Source organism: Gasterosteus aculeatus, chromosome 20 (genome assembly GCF_964276395.1).
Source record: "Gasterosteus aculeatus chromosome 20, fGasAcu3.hap1.1, whole genome shotgun sequence".
In the NCBI taxonomy this organism is placed as follows: Eukaryota; Metazoa; Chordata; class Actinopteri; order Perciformes; family Gasterosteidae; genus Gasterosteus; species Gasterosteus aculeatus.
In genome coordinates this window covers 7,180,250-7,199,764 of record NC_135707.1, presented here as the reverse complement: position 1 = coordinate 7,199,764, position 19,515 = coordinate 7,180,250, and the positions used below count along the sequence as shown (strand labels likewise).

The 19,515-nt window shown below is 46.2% G+C and overlaps 2 protein-coding genes across 7 annotated transcripts; both read right to left on the bottom strand.

The window, feature by feature from the left end:
• Positions 1 to 377: 377 nt before the first annotated feature.
• Positions 378 to 14,580, bottom strand: rusc1 (RUN and SH3 domain containing 1). 5 transcript variants are annotated; one of them, XM_078094821.1, is made up of 13 exons: positions 14,402 to 14,580; positions 9,556 to 12,877; positions 6,900 to 7,703; positions 5,822 to 5,944; positions 5,639 to 5,715; positions 5,429 to 5,446; positions 5,008 to 5,182; positions 4,577 to 4,682; positions 4,383 to 4,429; positions 3,816 to 4,312; positions 3,494 to 3,720; positions 3,102 to 3,269; positions 378 to 2,967 (listed from the first exon to the last, which is right to left on the bottom strand). In XM_078094821.1, exons 2-13 carry the CDS (start codon positions 12,749 to 12,751, stop codon positions 2,802 to 2,804), a joined length of 5,604 nt encoding a protein of 1,867 aa, XP_077950947.1. In that variant the 5' UTR covers positions 12,752 to 12,877; positions 14,402 to 14,580; the 3' UTR covers positions 378 to 2,801. The 5 variants fall into 5 exon arrangements, with proteins under 5 accessions (XP_077950947.1, XP_077950948.1, XP_077950949.1 ...); XM_078094822.1 differs by lacking the exon at positions 14,402 to 14,580 and adding an exon at positions 13,786 to 14,005; XM_078094823.1 differs by lacking the exon at positions 5,429 to 5,446.
• A 710-nt stretch (positions 14,581 to 15,290) lies between these two features.
• Positions 15,291 to 19,379, bottom strand: fdps (farnesyl diphosphate synthase (farnesyl pyrophosphate synthetase, dimethylallyltranstransferase, geranyltranstransferase)). Of its 2 annotated transcripts, XM_040164783.2 has the most exons (10): positions 19,167 to 19,379; positions 18,570 to 18,710; positions 18,335 to 18,475; positions 17,822 to 17,902; positions 17,593 to 17,715; positions 17,429 to 17,517; positions 17,275 to 17,347; positions 17,104 to 17,181; positions 16,864 to 16,998; positions 15,291 to 15,949 (listed from the first exon to the last, which is right to left on the bottom strand). In XM_040164783.2, exons 1-10 carry the CDS (start codon positions 19,167 to 19,169, stop codon positions 15,749 to 15,751), a joined length of 1,065 nt encoding a protein of 354 aa, XP_040020717.1. In that variant the 5' UTR covers positions 19,170 to 19,379; the 3' UTR covers positions 15,291 to 15,748. The 2 variants fall into 2 exon arrangements, with proteins under 2 accessions (XP_040020717.1, XP_040020716.2); XM_040164782.2 differs by lacking the exon at positions 19,167 to 19,379 and having other exon boundaries at positions 18,570 to 18,959.
• Positions 19,380 to 19,515: the final 136 nt, after the last annotated feature.

The following is a 19,515-nucleotide window of genomic DNA, read 5'->3' as shown; positions in this document are numbered from 1 at the left end:
TCAGGTTGAGCTAACAGTGCTATCTAGTGGTATTAGATTGTATATATCACACTGTGTTGTCCTCCATGATGACCCACAATGGAGGACGCAATCAAAGGAACACGCTTACAAGATGGGGGAGGGCCGCAGCTCATTTCGGAGATCTATTTTCCTCGTTCTGCCCTTCACAACAGCCAAGTGCATCCTGGAATTTCTTTTGTGATAGAAATCTCCCATATGAATGTAAACGGGGAAAAGAGGTGTGTAGTTGGGTTTCAGTATTGACATTTTTGCAATCTGACACATAAATATTCACAAGTGAAGTATCTCCTACCTTCCTTGATGTTTTAAAATATAAACTCTTGATGGTTAAAATATGACTCCAACAGTGACCCGGGTTTGGTTTATACTGATCATTTTATTTGGTGTATTTACAAACAAGCACATGCAGGAGTTTGACAGTGACTGACACTAGAGGGGCACTGAACTATATGCAATAGTAGGACACGGAGATGTCGACAGGCTACATGACACCAGAGACAGAAAGAAGAGGGAGGCACACTTCTCATTGTTACACGCAAGCGGCACACACATGCACACCCCTACACACATACACGCACACAGTGAAAGTGCGGGTTGTGCAGACACACCGAAGTGTTCAATCATATCTCTGCTTCCACTGCCAAATACGCTGCCATGTGCACTCTCTCTCAAAACACACACACACACACACACAACCCAGATAGATAGAGAGACACTAGATGGGTCAGATAGAGCTTTTCCTTTCAGAAACTTCAAGATCAATAAGTTGTACATCCAATAAATAAAATCCAAACAGCATTGGTACAAATCCATTTAGACCAGAATTTCACAAGTAAACAAATCAAAAAATATAAACACGATTCAGTGTGTCGACCGATATTTCATCTTTCTCGAGACATTATTTCTTGTAAACATCCAGCTGTTTTCCATTTTTATTGTGATCATAGGATATGAGCACTGGTTCAATTAATGCTACTGGACAGTTGCCATAGTGACCGTAACGTCACGCTACATGGCATTGACACAATGAAACGAGGAAACTTTGAAGAAAACTGAGCTTTCCCTGATTAATCAACAGCAAAGAAACTTTCCTGCCTGGTTAAATGGAGGTCCTTCAGTGTCAGCCTTTCTATACCAGCCAAAATATGTCTCTTTATTATTACCTTTAACAATCTTAGCTATTGTTTTAGGCTTTGTGGGTCAACGTCAAATCAAAACAAAGACTGTTAGTTGTACATTTAACCATATGCATAGTTATTATACACAATCTAGAGAATAACTAATAATTATATGACATAATGCAATGTGGTTAGAATCAACGTATCACTTTCACCACTACCACTTCTACCACTATCATTAATATCAATGATTATGATGAGCAAACATGGCGGGAAGGGTTGAGATAAATACAACAGCTGAGTTATGAAGTGAAGAACCAGCCAACAACCCTGTGGACGTTTATGAAGACATCATAAACACCTCTGGGATTTTCTCACTTCATTACGTTTAAGGTCAGATGTAGTTGAACAAGAGTTGAGCGTAGTTTGGTGTGGTGTATAGGGCCCCTTGAGGTTTTGGACAAATTGGGACAAATTGAGAGACAATATCATCAACATAATATGGACATTATCTTCTGTAGCTGTGTGGGAGGGATGGATGGGTAGATCTATATTTTCTGTCATTCATTCAGAGCATTCATGGCACATTACAATGCGTACAGTGTTGAGGTTATGAGAATAAGTCTAATGAATGTATGAATATGATGTCAAGACAATTGCATTACATGACGCAAACAGGAGGAAAGATTTTAAATTTCATACTGAAACACTTTTTTTTTTGCATGTATGACAACCACTTAATGTGTGTGGGAAGTTGTGGATTGAAGGATTTAGAATTAATTAATTCATTTTTTTAATCATCCACATCCTCAATGCGGCCTCAAGCTGTCACTTGTGTTTTACTATCCACTTTCTCTTGTTCATCCATCTTTCTATCTATCTTGGTAATATCAATCTCATGTATATACCTCTATATATATATATATATTTTGTATGTATATTTATACAGTCAAATTTGTTAACATGTCAAACACACATGAACCAGGCGATAAAGGTCAGAGGTCAATCGGGATGAATGTCAATAGAACACAGGTCTACACAGCTACAATTCACTACATTACTACGCAGTATGCAACAGGAGCTACGGCCCAGTACTCTCACATTCTTTCTCCACCCGACAACCCGCAGGCCGACAGTCTCTCCAGCTGACAGCGAGAGATATCCAGGTGGCTCCCAACAGGTCGTCGAATGTCGCCTGCTCGCGGCACGCAGCCTCTGATCTGAAAGCAGTCACGTGTGCAAGTTGCCGATTGGGCAGAAGATGCCTTGCGATCACTTTCAGATCAGCGGCTGACGGGGAAGGCAGACGTACAGAAAAGAACATTCTAAAGGGATACTTCACTCCGAGATCAAAAGGTCTTCTTCTGCAGTATGAAACGGTTTAAGTTTGACTTGAGTCATTAATTCACAGCGTCTGCTGCACTCCTCCTGCCAACATCCATTAGTTTAATGCTACCAAATTGGGTGGAGTGCAATGGGGGGGGGGAAACTACCATATGTTCATAAAGGAGAAAGCAGAACAGATGGTGTTATGCACTCAACTCACACTCAAACTGAGAAAGCGTGAAATATCCCTTTCAGAGTAGTGAAGCCTAACTATAACCTCTCAACACTCGCCTAAAATATATATATATTTATTTATTTTTTGTTGATTGAGTGCGGTCACATGATGAGGGAGGTGTAGCCAATAGGTACCAGTCCCTCTTTGTCTCCCTGACGACAGCGAATCCAGTCCTGGTCGACTCCTCCCAACACCACCAGTTCCTCCCCTTTGCAGAAGGTTAGCTCCGAACCCGCTCCAGAGTGATCGCACAGCGTTCGTACGGACCTGAGGACAGACAGCACAGATCTTCATGGCCACAATAATCCACAGACAACACGTGTCACAAAACATCAACAGTTTCTCAGTCTCAGTCAAACAAACCGCATAACTCCACAATCCACAACCGTCACTTCGTGTACCTGAGCGGTCTGGGTTTGTCCTTCATCTCCAACGTGTCAACCTCCTGCTCGGACTCTGGCTCACTTTCTCCCTCGGGCTCCCGGCCCGTCCTTATCATCGGAGTGGAGTTGCTGCTCACCATTCGTGTAAGCGCGGTGACGCCGGGCGCCAGCCACTGAGAGGGACGCCTGCGGAGACAGACGCAAAGAGGACGGGAGTAAGAGCGCGGGACTTTACCGTTCAAGTACATCAGTAACTTTGGAGTTTCTTAATGTACAGTAACTGTTAAAAGTCTGGACACATTTTCTCATTCAATGACAAACTTTTGACTGGTACTGGAGCTACAGGCGGTGACTTCAATAATTCAAAACTTTTCTCTCGAGCAGAAGGAAAAATCATAGCGTTTGCTTACCTGGCTGGCGGCGTGTGACCCGGCGGGCTGTTGAGGCTCTTAGAGGCTCCAAAGAGCCGCCCGAAACCCCAGGGAACCGGAGCACCACTGCCCACCGCAGCAAAGTCGCTCCCTGCTTGGGCCTGGAGGTCCGTCTTTAGCTCCTCCTTCTTCAGGTTCAGCTCAGACAGGTTCTGGCTCAGCCGGCCTCCCCAGCGCATCACCGCTCCCCATCCCTGCTGCATCACCTACGATTAATGGAAATGTCAGCGCCAAAGGATCCCAGGCGCCACATTTGACTACAAACAGTGAAAAGCCACAAGAGTGTGAGGGGGGGGGCTACCTGTCCTGCCTGCTGAACGAGGCTGTCCTCCTCAACATCAGGCAGAGGCAAGTCTCCAATGTCCTTCTCCTGCACCCACAGCAGCTGAGGACTGGTCTGAATGACCGAAGCTTTAGCGGGTGCAGCGGTGCTATTTGTCGACGCCCCTGGTACTCCGTTCTTTGGATTAATCAGTGGTGACAATTTCTCTTTGGCTGCCCGATTTTCTTGGCTCCCAAAGTCTACTTCGGAGAGACTTTCAATATATCTGCAGCTCGCAATTTGGGATTTGGGCCCCTCTGTTGGCCGCTGGAATCCGCCATCCTGACATGGTGGACTGGGGATCTCCGGAGTGGGATTATCTGGCTCTAGGTGGTGGTGCTGGAAGAGCAGGTCGAGGTTGAACGTCAGCAGGCTGAGAGGCTGCAACACGAGGAGCAGCTCTTCGAACAGAGGCTGGCAGGCGGTCAGCGACAGATGCATGAAGGAAGAAGGGCGGTAATACGTCTCCAGCACATCTGAGGGAAAGAGATCCTTGTCAAGCACATCCATGCCAACAAGAAGGACAAAGAAGTAATGGGAACTTACTGCTGCAAGACTGGAGGTGGGATAGCCAGAAATCCAGATGCTTGGTACTATAAGAAAGAAAAAAACAACAGGAAAACTCAGGATCCAAAGAGAATATGTCAGAGTAAATTACAATATAGTGAGAAAAAATATTATTATTCTATTATTTAATGGCTGATTTTCATGGATAGAAAGGATGCGTAGACATGACTCACTTCAGTAAACCAAGCAGAAATGCATTGAATCTGTGTTTGTTCTGTCTGAGCTGAGGCAGCTCTCCAACACAAACTTGTAGGTTGAACAATGCTTGAGTTTTAGGACCTTGAAAGTTATGTTGAAAGAAGGAAGAGGAAAATATATGGAGAGAGGGAAAGGGAGAGAGACAGAGACAGTGAGATCAACGGAGGTCTACCAAAAATGGCAGCGATCTTGGCGCTCGATAGCCCAATCAATATGTGCTTCCTGTTTTATTCAGCATATTAGACACTAAAATCAAAAAGTATTGACTAATGATTTGGAAAATGATGAGCACAAAAAATCTAGAGCTTATTATTATCAACCGGGGAAAAACACAAGACACAATCAATAATAGATGATATCATTTATGTCTATAAATGCTACTTTCCACAAAATAATCCAGTGCTACCTGGCCTGGTGGAGGCCTGGACGAGACCCCAGGCTGAATTTGGCCTCCTGCCTGCAATCAGGTCACTCTGGTGAGGTTTCAAACCATCGGTCAGCAAGCAGTGGAGGGCAGGACAGAGACACTGCAGCACCAGACGGCCCAGAGATGGATTTATGGTGCCGTCTCCTGACAAAGCCTGGGGAGGGGAGAGGAGAAAAGAGGAAGCGAGAGGGGGAAGATGTGCAGTGATAGGGAGAGACAGGGGGAGAGATCAGCGAGAATGACTCAAGGAAGGAGGAGGAAAGGGGGTCACATAAAGGGAGGTTGGAGAGAGGGTCGATGGGGGTGGGTATGTTGTGAATAGACATGAGTCGGGCGGTTGGAGTTAGTTTACAAAGAAATTCACAAGGCTAGATGGGGTTATCTAAATATATTCTAGTACCTTGTTAACTGAGTGAGACTGAGGAGAGACGGAACAACATATATAGAGTCAGATCAAGAAGAAAGGGAGGAAAAGCATTTACAAAGATAAAAAAATAAATTCAAAATGATATTACATTTGTCATTTGAGTGACATTTCTTGCTCGTGAAAAAAAAAGTAATTATGGCATTTTGAAATCCCACTTGTGACGTGAATTTCGCAGTAACTGACCTTCTGAACTACAGTCCGGGAAGAACTGAACTGGGCCAAGATGGCTTCCACCGCCACACTGACCGCACCGACCAGAGCTGGAGGGAAGAACAATGGTCTTTGCTTAAACTGTAAGAGCTTTAAAAAAAACAGGGAGAGAGACACACAAGCGCACACACCAGCACCAACGTGTGAGACGCACACCTTTTTTCTCCTGCAGGCACAGAGAGGACAGGCCCGGACCTCTCACCGGATGCCTCACATCTTCACCCATCCAGGACGCCTCTATCCTCTGCACAGAGCCAGCGAATGAGACACTGCGAACAGCTGACAGAGAGAAGGGCCATTACCTGCTATGTAATGTGTTTAAAAAACAGATATAGAAATTTAAAAGAAGCAAAGAGTCACCACAAACATAAATAACATAACTGAAATCTTTGCATTATTAGTGGGAGCAATTAAGCAATGAGGAGCACCGGAGTAGGCATATAGAAGCAGATGGTGCTACTGACAACAAACAGCGTGTGGAGTCATTCTATGAATATTGGTTGGCTGTGGTGAGCTTTCAACATTTGGATTTGTGAAGACAACTTTCTGCATCCATCAGGGATAAACAGGATCCCATGCATTAGTCGTGACTCACATTCGAAGATACTTAATACAAGCATACAAAAGGGAAAGACTACGGAACTAGGGGGCGACACAATTGTGTAAGCTGCCACAGGTCAGATCCATTTAGACACACGTTCAAAGAGCAGGTGTGGTGTACAATTCATATAAAACGATTCATATAAACTAGTTATATAAATTCATTCATATAATGAACAGGATGCAGTGGACCAGAAGTACTTTGAAATTGCCCTCGGGTGGCGCCTGGCATGAAATGCTTCTGCCCATTTTCAACATAGCATGCAAAAAACGAAAGCAGACCAGACGAGACAAACACAAAGACGGACAGAGGGAGACAAGGAAAGAGAGACTGATGAGAGCAACTCGAGGCGCAGCTGTCACCCCTCTGAAGGCCTTTTGTAGATTTGAAAGGATGACCTGCAGGGAGCTTCCTTCTGATACAACCACTACAGTTACCTAGTTCTTTCAAATCTGCAAATCCCCCGGGGAGGGTGGGGGGGGGGTTGAGAAAGTAACAACAGTCTTGGAGACATTTTATCCAGAACCGAGAACAAAGACAGTAAAAAGGACTCAGACAGACATGCATGCAAGCAAGATGACAGCGTATAAATGAAGAGAGAGAGAAGAGAATAGAGAGAGAGAGAGATCTTACTCGCCACACGTGACTGCGGAGGAGCCTGGTGGAGTTTTGGGGGCAGGGCGGGCGCTCTTGGCGGTATGGGAGGGTAGAGGTTTGGGTAGTAAAGGGGAGCAGCGAGGGCAGGCAAGGTGTGCGAGCGGGGGAAAAGCGGGGAGCTGAGGCCGGAGCCTGATACGCCGGGGGGGAGCGCACCGGAGCGCAGGGGAGGAGAGAGGGCGCCAATAGGGGAGAGGCGAGGAGGGGCGCCCCTGTGCAGGGGGCAGTTTTTCGGGTGGTACAAGTAATATGCAGGAAGAGGGGGAAGCTCCTTAGATGTCCTGGCCTTGCTGCTGGGCTTTTCTGAACAAAGCGAGCCTAAAGCGCTGACAGAGTTTGAACATGTCATCATGACATCTACGTTCTTATAAGGGGTCGTGCAAAGCGGAGCCGGCACGGCCCCACTAATGGGCGTGTCGGACTTGGTCGCCGAGTCACTGCAGTATAGAGAGTCAAAGGGACAGACGGAGGCCGATCCAAGGTCCCCGCGTGTCTTGCCATAATCCCAAGGGGAGTCCGCACTCAAATGATCCAGAGATTCATAGTTGATGGCAGAGTTTATATCAGTGCTGGAATCATCTGTGCGGGTGCAGGCTGAGCCAGCAACGGGGGCCCACTGTGTGTTGCAGTGTTTGTCGGAGGACTCCCTGCCTGCGTGGCTGTGGGGTCTGGGATCGGCAAAGGGCTTGGAGTTACAGTAGCCAGGACGAAAGGGAGGGAGGGCAGGGTGCAGGAAATAGGGTCGGGAGGACTGGGCGAGGGACAGGGGCGGGGAGGAAACTGCTTATTGGAGAGGGTAAAAAAAAAAAAAAAAAAGGCCAAAAAATGTAAAAGGTGCAGGAGTCACAATTGAGAGGCCGGGCGCACAAGCAAAGCGTCATGAGGGAGCGAAGTGGAGCGAAGGGCAGACGATGGAGACAAAAGAGTGGGACGGACAGGCCAGGAAAACAAAGTTCAAAGGCAACCAAAACATGTGTGGCAGAGAAATGGGAAGGAGAGAGAGAGATGCAGAAAATGTTAGTGTCTGTCGAGAGAAAAATGCACATTCATGAGCAGAAAACATCATCATGTAACATCATGCAGTAATGTAGTATTTCAACAGGTTGATTGACAGTCACACATTGACAGTGCATGAGAGTCAATGGAGTTATGACGGGCGATAACCAAAGTCTTTCGTTTGAGGGGGTTTGACTCGTAGCTAAACAGTAGAAATATTGTCACCAAAATTAAATAGCAGACATTATTCATATTTCAGTGTGGGCTTTCTTCACACCATCTAATTTCACTCCCATCTGATACTTATATTTCGAGCTATGGAAATCGAGCAACAGTGTCGCACCGTGCTGTGTAATTTACTGCAGTGACATCACCCCTTCTGGATCACCTTCTTTTGTTTTCCACCCTGGTAGCTCCTTTCACACCACCAACACCACCACCCCTGTCCAGCAGCAGTTCAATGCTGAGTCAGTCAACAGACATCAGACTTCTCTGTCCGTTTCTGCTCAATCATTGTCGGTCTCTGTGGAGATTCACAGATTGTGGCTAAAATTTTCAGGATTCAATTACCTGTGACAGTGTGTTGGCTACAAAACGAGCTAGAAAGAAACCGTACCTTGTTTAGGCTTCAGCTGTCTCTGAACTGAAACTCATGATACTTCCTATTTTTCTGACACTGGCTAACAGCAATAGGCCCATGTCCTTAGACACGCCCTCCCCCCAGTCTCTTAAAGGTGTACACACCTATTTCTGGCTTTGTTGCATAGAAATAGGTTAAATCATTTACAGGTATTTCTACAATATGAGAAGTAATTTTATCAGAGTGTTATTGGGGACTATGAGCAATTCAAATCTAACATGCACCCACTGACAATCTATGCCTTAATGTTAATGTAGAACACTGCAGCCCTGAAAGAGATAAGTAACTTGATCTTTTGTTACTCCAGGGAGCAAAGGAGGGGGAAGCAGAGAGACAGGATGGGCAGAAAGAGAAAAGCATATACGCATTCAAGTAGATGTGATTCAAAACCACTAAGGACGCAGAGAAACTAGGTAGAAACACATGGTTAGAAAGAAAAGAGACGTTGACGGTAGAAAGACGGAGGAGAGGAGGGGTGGGCACTTCGTTATCTCTCTCCCCGTTGGTCTAGGGTGGATAAATAATTGAATAAGGCAGTGATGACATCACGCTACAATAACCAATGCAGAAAAAAATGTCTGGAAAGTTTCCAACCTCCTCTTTCTCCTCACATAATTACTTTTCCTCTCCTAGCCTTCTTCATCCCTCCATCTTTCTATTGCTCATATTCCCTCTGCAGCTTCCACTGTCTTGTTAGCTGATGTTCATCCGTTGTAGATTCATCCATCATATCATGTATCATGCCTGTGACTCATTTATCATTTCCATAAATGAGTCAACTGTTGGTTTTCTATTCTATAGTCTATTTAAGGATGTTATTTGTGCATCTCTTTTTGTACTTCAATCTAGGCCCGTTCCAGATCTATTCTGTCATTCTAATTACACTGGGTTGCTTAGATTTGTTTATTTCCACCCATGCACGCACAAAGCTGCAAGCATATATATATATATATATATATATATTGTCCTTTGCATTATCATCCAATTCCCACTCACCTGTAGTTCTTGATTCAAAAGTCCCTCCTCCATCAGCTCGTCCTCTCACCTCCACCGCCACCTTTTCCTCCTCATCTTTTTCTTCTTTCTCCTGCTTTTCTTCCCGCTTAATTTCTTCACCCTTCCACTCTCTGCCGATGGTCCACAGGCTGTTGTCACTGGCCGAGCAGCCAATCTTCTGTGATGGGCACAGCTCTGGTTGTCTCCCCTCCTCATCGGCTCTCTGGAGCATTTCTTTCAAAGCGGCCATTGAGGTGAGGGCCGGTGGCGGCTGCATAAAGAAGGCCTGAGCCTGAGAGGTGTACTCCCATTGGTTGCCGTCGCCGCCTGCCATCTCTCGTCTCCACCTCAGGTTGTACAATATATCTGCATCAGGAGTAATGACTGTGGGGTCCGGGTCTGGATCTGTAATCACCTTTGTTTGGAGGAAGGTGCTCTTATTGCGGTATCGCAGCTCTTTAAAAGTTGTGACTTTTGGCGCTAATCCCGGAGATGACCCTGTGGAACTGAGCTTCTTTTGATTTTCAACGTGAGATTTTCTCACTGACAGCGGTGGATGTTTTGGGTGGGCTTCAGTGTCAGGTGTGAATGCTATGAGCCAATCAAATCGCTCAGGCTGTGCAGAGTTGGCCTGGAGAGTGCTGACTTTGTGGTGCGGCACCGATGGGGGGATTGGGGGTAAGGGGCGAGGAGGAGGAGGGGGAGGAGAATCTAGTAATTCTGCAGGATACCTGAAAGAATCAAAGCTCATATTCTTAGTTTCCTGTGTATTGCACAAATCACTGCTGTAGTAAGGGTCGGAGGTCCTCTTCCTTCTCCTTGCCTCTGTGAACAAAGTTGTTCTTGGTGAGCTCTCCTCGTTCATTTGGCATTCTTTTTCTGCTATTCGATCTGAATCCGTCTTGTTTCTGCTTCTCCATCGGTCTCTGGCCATAAACTCTGGGCCACATTCCTTCATCTCATTCTGATCTTTTAGTCTGAATTCATGTAGGTTCCCGGACCTGGACGAGGTAACGTCATCTCCATCGACTTCATCCTCTAATCCTCCAACACAAACACCAAGTTCTGGGCTGAGTTTGAGGAGCTCAGCTTGGGTCACTCCGGCAAGCATCAATAGCTTCCGAATCTCTACATCCAGTGCATGGAAGGAGGGCGGAGGAGGCAGCGCAGGAGGAGTGGGTATGGCAGAGGGGGAAGAGGAAGAGATAGAGATAACTGGTGGAGGAGGTAGAGGTGGGGGACGTGTGGTAGGAGGAGGAAGGGAAAAGGGGGTCTTTTCCTGTTCGGTTTGGAGAGCAGCGAGCCGCTGCGCCTCCTTTCTGGCAAGATGGCGCTTCCGAGGGGGAGGGATGGGAGGAGTCGGGGTGGGGATAGATGGGGGTGGAGAAGGAGTCGTATAAAGGGTGATGTAAGGGGCTGGTTTAGAGGTGGGAAGAGGAGGGATGGAAGGAGGAGATGGAAGGAGGGGTTTCTCACACCTAAAAGTGGTGAAAGTGGGGGATGAGGAGTTGGGGGAGAAAGTAGACAGTGTAGGAGAGGTAGACACAGCCATGGAGGTGGTCTCTCTACTGATGTTGATGTAGGTGTGGAGATCGGAGCTCACACTGGCGTGACGCGCTGGAGGTTTGGGGGGCCTGGGTGGCGGCTCGACGGGAGATGGGGTGAGGGAATCAAGAACGAGGGGATCCTCACAGTCTGACGGAGCAGTGAGGTCAACCCCTGCATCTGAAAACTCCTGAGAGTCTCCCATTGTTCCTCGGACACTTTTATACAACTTCCAGGGAATGTCGATGTTGCCCATTTCATCCATGACATCTGAGAGATCCTGCTCCTCCAGGTCTCCCAGATCAAATCCTTCCTCGTGGAGTCTGGCGATGTAGGCCAACTTGACTTCCCGGTTAACCTTCTCCAGGCGATCAAGGTGATCGAGCCGATCCCTCAGAACATCCCATTGTTGTTCCCCCTCCAGATCCCAACGAGCCACTTGGATCACCTGGCTGAAGCGCTCCATTTTCCCAAACTCCCCGACAGATTCTAGAAAGTCCAGCAGACCTTGTTTGGTGACCTCAGAATCCCCTTTGGCCCCTAGGTAGTCAGGAGAAGGCGAGTCTAGGGCAGAGGGGTAACCTTCATCTGGGGAGCAAGGGGGGATTGAGGAATGGGATGTCAAGAGGAAGGGATTGCGGCTAAGAGGAAGGGACGGGGGTGAACGCGCAGGAGCCTCGCATTCAGGGGCTTGTGGGAGAGAGCGCTCTTTGGGGGACAGAGCGACTTGGTCGAGAGAAGAGCAGATGGAGGCGGATTGATCCGCACAGTCAGACTCCAGATCAGAGCAGGAGCTGATGGAAGTGGAGGACGACGAGGTGGAGCAGGAGAGCGAAAACTCCAGGAGGGAGGGGGGGCAGTCACAGCATGAGGGGACCAGGGTGTCATCATCGTCATCGTCGTCGTTGTCTGCCTCCTCAACATCATCATCAATATCAAAATCCCCACTGCTCTCTTCCTCATCGTCTTCTTCTACTTTTACATTTTTCTTGTTGTCCAGATCAGCGCTTGCACTTGCATTCTGGCCTCCTTTTTTCAGACTGGCCACAGGGCGGGCAGAGGCCACCGGTTGAGCCTTTCCTTGGGAGGGAGGTCGAGGCTGCTCATTGCCCCGTTTCCCATCCTGCTTCAGGGGCAGCGGGGCAGGAGGAGGGGGTAGCTGCAGTTGCTGTCTGATAGAGATGGTGTTGTTGTTGTTGTGGTTGTGGTTGAACATGCTGTTGTTGTCCTGCGGGGAGCGGCCATCGCAGCACAGACACGGGAGGCTCGGCTCGTTGCAGTTCGGGTCGAGAGGGAGAACCGAGGGGAGCGCAGGCGGAGCGACTGCTGCCGCAATCTTGGTCGCCACGGACGCACGAGCAATCTTGGGTTTGGGCTTTGCGGGTTTGGAGAATGTGGAGCCCTGCTTCTTTGGGCCAAACCTGGACTGGGTTACTGGCGCTCGAGGCGGCACTCCGACCCTGGTCCTATTGGGTGCAGGGGTGACTTTAGTAGGCCTGCGTGGGGAGGACGTGGCGATTGTGTTCATGTTTTTATCCTCCCTCTGGAAACCAGGACCTTGAGACTTTGTTGCAGCTATGGAATTGGTCCGCCGGCTGACGTCGAAGCGCCGCGGCTTTGGAGGCTGAGAGGAGCAGCTAGAGGACTGCATTGTGGGAATGTGACTTTTTTTTAGGATTCTCTGATATTTCTGTTGCTATAGAAACAAGTGTTGTACAGGACAGATCCAAACTGTGATGCGTCGTGACTGTCACATCTTGGCGTGAGTCCCTAGATCCTGTAACACCAAAGAAGACAAAGTGAATAACGACTACCAGCATAATTCGGCTTTTCAAAAACCCTTTTCTTGCGCTTGAAATGTTTTCACATTAGACTACGTCTTGGGAGTTAAACTCATCGTATGTACTTTCTATTAAAATGCAATTTCTTTTGGGCTTTGTGTTTCATTCATCGCAGCCCAACAGCAGTGATACAAACACACAAACAGTCTCACACAGCACTGTAAAAAAAAAGGCACATTATCAAGCGTCACCAATTAAGCAAAATAATTCAAGCTGAAAACAATTGACATTGTCAACTAAAATTGACATTGAAATAATATTCTATGTTTATAATTGCAAAATTTCTGAGATTCTGATTTCTCAAATGTGACGATGTGCTGTTTTTTCATAGGTTTTCATGATAGTTCACGTTTTGAACTGGTGTTTGAACAAAACCAGACATTTGGACTCGCCACCTTGAGTAACTGTTATGGTCATTTTTTTAAATCTGACTTTATTAAATAAACTGCTTAATGATCATCAAGGAAATTACAGCAAGAACAGTATATGATTATGAACCAATTGCTAGTTGCTTGCCATATTTCATATTGTGCTGAGCAATGCTGTGCAGCTTTCATAAAACACTTAAACACACAGTTAAACTAAGAATTTAAAATATATGTAAGAGAAGGTTTTCTGCATCTGTCCCAATATTTTCTTTGTTTTCAGATGCAGTATATTAAAATTCAAACAAACACACACACGACATGGAATAATCCCCACATGAATAAATATGAGCTAATTCATAGCCTGATAACACCCTTATCAGTCGTGTCCATCTTCACTGATATTCAAGAGTTTACAATAGTCAGACTGTCTGAATCTAGATCAAAATAAATAATGTGAAAATAAACCAACACTGTACCTCGAGTGACGACTGAACGTTTAACTGGAGCATGAAATAATCCCGCAGTGAACAGCACCGAGTGAGCCCATCTACAGCCCATCTACCGAGGGCTATTGCTCATTCATTCCTGCACAGTGCCCTTCACTCCACTGAGCAATATAAAGCACTCCACTGCTCGCCTGTGGGCCTTTTTTTGTGTCGGAATGCCACCAAAACCGACAAAGCCTCGAAATAACACAAAAGAAAGGGCATATCTTCACATGTAATCCCGGCCCGTCCCGTGTGCAGCATTAACCCCTGCGTGCATCGATCCCACGGAGCTGATGGAGACTGGGAGGATGGGAGGAGGAGGGGAGGGGGGGAGAGGAGGGGGAAGCTCCAACCGCATCGCCCTGATACACAGGCCCATCCGCCCCTAGTGAATGTTACGAATAAGATGTTGATTCCGGTCAACACCGATAGTCACAATACGTTTTAGCGGAAAAATGACGTCAGAGATATGACCGTTAACAGCGGCGTTGCGGGTTTCTAGGAAGGATGCGCGCCGCAGCGCGTAACGTTTCGCTCACCACGACGAGCCGCCGCTGCGGGTACGATTTTTTTTTAAAAGAGAAGAAATGAGGACTTGACTCACGATCAGATTGAGGTGAAGATGGACGAAGGTCTCCATCTCGTCGGGCTCGCTCGCATCACCGTGTGAATGTGAATCTCCGCACGGTGACGGCCTCAGCATCTGTCTTCTCGCGAGCATCCAGGACCCCCCCACCCCCCGCCCACACACACACACACACACACACACACACACACACACGCAGACCAAGCCACACCCCGTACTTGCTTTATCATCACATCCAATCTTTCTCCTTCAGAAATGTTGGTTTTGGAAAGAAGACTCTCCCTGGAATCCTCAGAAATCCACGTGAGGAATTCCTTGAATTGATATTTTACAGAGATAACTAACCCAATCTTATCGATATGATCATCGATTCATCTACCTTCTTGAAAGTTAGAATGACCATTATCTTGGCGCGAAGACTGATTAGTCAGTTTACTATAGTATATAAAAGGAAAGCACCAAATTCTAACATTTGAAAAGCTGTAAACTGTCATATTTTGCTTTTGAATGGACTTCTTAAGAGTATATTTAGCGAAGCTGCAACAGCTACACTGTGTGTGAGTCATCAGGGGAAATGTGTTGCTGGAGGCACCTGCAGCAGCGGGACTCTGCTCAAAGGTTGGGGGTATTTTTGTCGGGTCTGTGGTGATCATTTTGCACAGCGATGGTGTGGCAGCCCCACAAAATGTATCGTCACAAAAGTAAATGTAGATGGATTAAAATGAGAGAAAGAAGGTGGAAGCGAGGGCGCTGAAGTATAGGTGAGAAGGAAACGCCTCGCCCTCTCCAATCTTCCCGTACCGGGTTATATTTAACATCACGAGTGGTGTTACATTTGTCACCTTTTTTTTTTATAACCAACACACAAACAAACACACATCTAAAACATGAAGAGGAAAGAGAAAAATACTGTTCATACATTATTTATTGAAGCAATAACATTCACCGCAGTACAGACTTTACAGCGGCTATATAAAAATACATGAAATTAGAAAGCTGATGAGGTTTGGCCCTCTGTCCTCTATCAGGATACATCTACCGTCATGGATGTTCCTTTTAGATTATATCTATTGATTGATGACATTCTCATAAAATTAAAACAGTTCCAAAAATCGGATTTTCTATGCGTTTTCTATCATTTCAGTGTCATACTTTCATCCATTGTGTTTTCCAGTTGCAAAACAACTGGAAACACTGCACATAAGAGAACTGGGTTCAATAATGTGGAATGGGGTAAAAGCAGTTTGAGGACATTTGCACCCAAATACCAAGACCACTGAAAAGTTATTCCCTGCATCATGTTAAAAGTCAAAAGGGTCCTGATGCACCGGACACTGTAGGCGACCACCATTCCCGCTCTTACTCTTACTTGTTCCTCTTGTAGATTTTCTCGGCAAAGTTGAGGAAGATGGAGTGAGGAAGGTTCTTAGCGTGACAAGCAATGAGCTTCTGTAACCGCTGGTAGCTGTCTTCCTCATATTTGTGGTACAATGTTGGCATTTGCAGGTTGTTGTACAGTTTTTTGACCTTTTCTACACAGGCATCATCATGGCGGCCATAACATTCCTGAGGAAGAGGTGAAGGTTAAATTAAGTTTCACTGTTATTTTATAATAAATATCTTCATTGCGGCAATTCATACTTGTTTGTATGTAGAATGAGGATTTTGCCAAGTATAGAGTTTGGGGGAAGGTCCCAAAAATATCTTTCAAAAGGGACGTCATATACTTCTGCTACTACCTTGTAAATAACCACACTTATACGGTGGTATGTAAAATTTAAAAAATGATCAGATTCCAAATGTACGGCAAAGACATATTACTAAAGTATTGCTTGTATTTGAAGGCCAGTGTGTAGGAAATCTAGGAGGTGAATGGACCTTTCGGGCCAACGTTCAGTTTGTCTGTTCTGGGCTACTGTAGAAACATGGCGGCACCGCATAGCAGAGGTGAATAAATACGAGGGGAAACAAAAGTTATACCAACAATGATAACATTCAGCCACTAGGTGTCGCACCCTCCGTCCACCGATCTCTTGCATTCACTTCACTGGTTGCCAGTTCTCGTTAGGGTATTATGCATTAGTGACCATCTCTACTTATAGTACAGCTATGTGATTTGAGAGATTCAGGAAGTACACAGGAGGTCAAACCCGGGAAAATCGTTTACAGAATACATTTTTGGGGGGAAATGTCCCACTCTCAAAAGGTTGTTATTGTATTATTGTTTGTCTACATACAAAAATTCTGAATATGATCTTTTATATTACATGCCATTGCTGCCAATAGATCCCCCAACACATCTTTAATGTTTAAATCATAGTGCATGCGCGCTGAGGTCTTTGAAATGGTAAATGTGGATGAAATCTGTTTAAGTAAATTTAAAGTACATTATACTGTCATCTTACTGTAAGCGAGACAAAATCCATGCAGACAACTGCATATTTAAACATAAAAGATTTTTTATTTTCATGAAGTCTCACCTCGAGCTCTGCTCTTTGCTCAGGAGTTATGTTTTCCAGCGCTGTCACCACCAGCCAACTACATTTGTTGTCCTGGATGTCTGTGCCGATCTTTCCCGTCACAGCAGGATCTCCGTAACAGTCCAAGTAATCGTCCTGCGAATGATCCACATTTCTCGGTTATTGAACTTGGCGGCATGTTGTTCAATGCGTTGCGTGAAAGCTGGAAAACGTGTAAAAGTAACGCATCTGAAAAAGTACCTGTATTTGAAAGAACTCTCCCATCTCAAGTAAGATGTGTTTGGCATTTTTGTGTTCCTCTTCACTCTGTATGCCTGCCTGTAGAACAAAGGCACGGTAGTAACGAGAAGGACTACCGCATTCATTTCTTATTTTCTATTTGTCATGTGTGCAGAATACAAACAAACTCACAATATACATTGCAGCTGCCACTGGGAGGTAAAACGAGTAGAATGCAGTCTTGTATTTTACAATAGCTTTATACCTGAAAGTCAAGAGAGAGAACAAAATGACACCTATTTTCTCTTGTAAACAAAATTCCTCTCTGCAAATGGATCTTCACTACCTCTCCAAGGTGAATCTGTTCAGGTCAATCTGACCAGAGGTAGACGTCATGAGGTCTAGAGCTTGTCCGAGCTCGGTCTGGAAAGATGTCTGAAACAAAAAGAGGTCCAGTAAGAATCCTGTATTAATCTGTGTGCCCGTGTACTGCGTCGGAGCGTGCAGTACCTCAGTGAATAGCTCCAGTAGGTGGACATAGTACGGCTGATCCCTGCAATGTCTGCGAAGCAGTCTGTAGATTGCCGCCTCCAAGAGAAACGAATCATTGATGGCATCCAGACCGATTCCATCCTTAAAAGACAAACAGACAGGATTCACCTGAAAAACTCACCACATCATTTCTAACAGAAAGAAATATCACACAACAACATTACGGTCTCTCTTTTTCGGATCTCACCTTCTTGTACCAGCAGGGCTGTCCTCTCCGAGTGACTGATCCATCCATGATATCATCTGCCACCAGGAAAAATGCCTGCAGCTGCAAGCCACAGAGGTAGTTGTTATACTTGATGCCAAATCAATAAAAAGAATGATATAGTAAGTACGAAGTTATTTGTAAGGCCCAATGTAGTTATTGTGGAAAATCTTACATAAGTAGTATTGTTGGATGGTGTATATTGATTGGTTCCTTTATAAATGACCATCTAAAATGATTTAATGAAGACTATTAATGGAGTTGGAGCACTGTTGGAAATTGAGTGTTGGGACTGACTCAAAACAAACTACAGTGTCGGCCATGATTAAGGACCTTGTCACCAAGTGGAGAGATCTGGTTAATTCATACGTACAGTTGATCAAAAAATGCAGGAATAGGCAATGCCTTTAGCATTTTATCGGCATTCATTTGCAATAAGAAAAATGTTGAATACCAGCTGCCAGACTTTAACGTGCACGTGTAACGTGTCCTTACCAACTCAACGCACCAGCCAACCAGCAGAGCCCGCCGCACGGTGTCCTGGGTGAGCTCACCGGGGGTCACGAGGTCCCTCAGCGAAGCGATCACGGACAGTCCTCGGTTCCTCTTGCCTCCGGGGGAGTTGTACACCAACACCTGAGGGGGGGAGGCGGCACGTCGTCACAGCAAGAAAAAGATGGTCTAAACGTTGCCAGAAGTTAGCTCTGTCAAAAACACGCGGCTCACGTGCCTCTCTGAACCTGCTCAGTGCGTCCGCGAGCGCGGGGTCAGCGAGGTCCTTCTCCGCGAGCTCCGTCACCAGCTCGTCGAACTGGGCTTCGAACAGCTGAGGGTCGGACCGCCGCGGCTTCCCGTTGCAAACGCCGTCTCCCTGGAGGGACGAGGTGCACATCAGAACCGGCGTCGTGTTGAGCCGAAACCGGGACGCGCCGCGCCACGCGGCCCGGAGGGTTTTGGGGGCATTGAGGAGCGAGCTCAGCGGGAGTCTCATTCTCAACCGTCCAGACCTCCCGACGTGGACGTCAACTCGCGTTGACTAACCCCGGGAACTAGCTCGGCTAACGCCCGTCGGACTGCCGCGTTACCAAGCTAACGTGAGAGTAGTTAAATGGCTTAAACCGCATAACGTTAAAAACATGTTCCGGTTGGGGAAGACTGACAAACTTAACAGCATCACAGCCTCTTGGCCCACTGAGCCGAGGGAACAAGAGCTTAAGGATTAACGTTAGATCAATGAATCACTGTGTAGGTGACAGTGGATGACGTTTACTTCAAGCTAGCAATATCATACCGGATACAATTAATTTATACATATATTTTTACATACCATGATTATACTGCCCTCGTAACTCAAACGGTTTGATTTACAATAGAAAAGAAGTTTCTCTTCTGTATTTTCGTCTTGGGTCAAACCGAAGTCTGTGAACGTCTCCTTCGACCAGGATGTGCAGTTTGTAGTTTGCTGCCGTGCTTCTGTCTGATTAAATACATGGCAACGGAACTACATTACCCGACATGCACGGTGAGTGGTGCATATGGGCGTGGATTGTGGAAGGCTCCATCTGACGTTGAGCCTTTCATTGGCCGGGAGCATCGAACCAGGATGGGCTTTTCCACGGTCTGACCAATAGCGTTGAAGAAGAGGTGGGGTTAAGGTGGAGTGAGGAGAATTGATG

Excerpts from the sequence above, each read along its gene's own strand:
- fdps (XM_040164782.2), bottom strand. The coding sequence starts at position 18,830 with ATGAGACTCCCGCTGAGCTCGCTCCTCAATGCCCCCAAAACCCTCCGG. Across the intron at positions 17,903-18,334 it reads TTGGCTGGTGCGTTGAGTTG|CTGCAGGCATTTTTCCTGGT; the intron begins GTAAGGACACGT and ends TGTGGCTTGCAG. Across the intron at positions 17,348-17,428 it reads AACAGATTCACCTTGGAGAG|GTATAAAGCTATTGTAAAAT; the intron begins GTAGTGAAGATC and ends CTTGACTTTCAG.
- rusc1 (XM_078094821.1), bottom strand. The coding sequence starts at position 12,751 with ATGCAGTCCTCTAGCTGCTCCTCTCAGCCTCCAAAGCCGCGGCGCTTC. Across the intron at positions 5,945-6,899 it reads TCCGCAGTCACGTGTGGCGA|CTGTTCGCAGTGTCTCATTC; the intron begins GTAAGATCTCTC and ends TCTCTCTGTCAG. Across the intron at positions 5,716-5,821 it reads GTGCCTGCAGGAGAAAAAAG|CTCTGGTCGGTGCGGTCAGT; the intron begins GTGTGCGTCTCA and ends TCTTCCCTCCAG.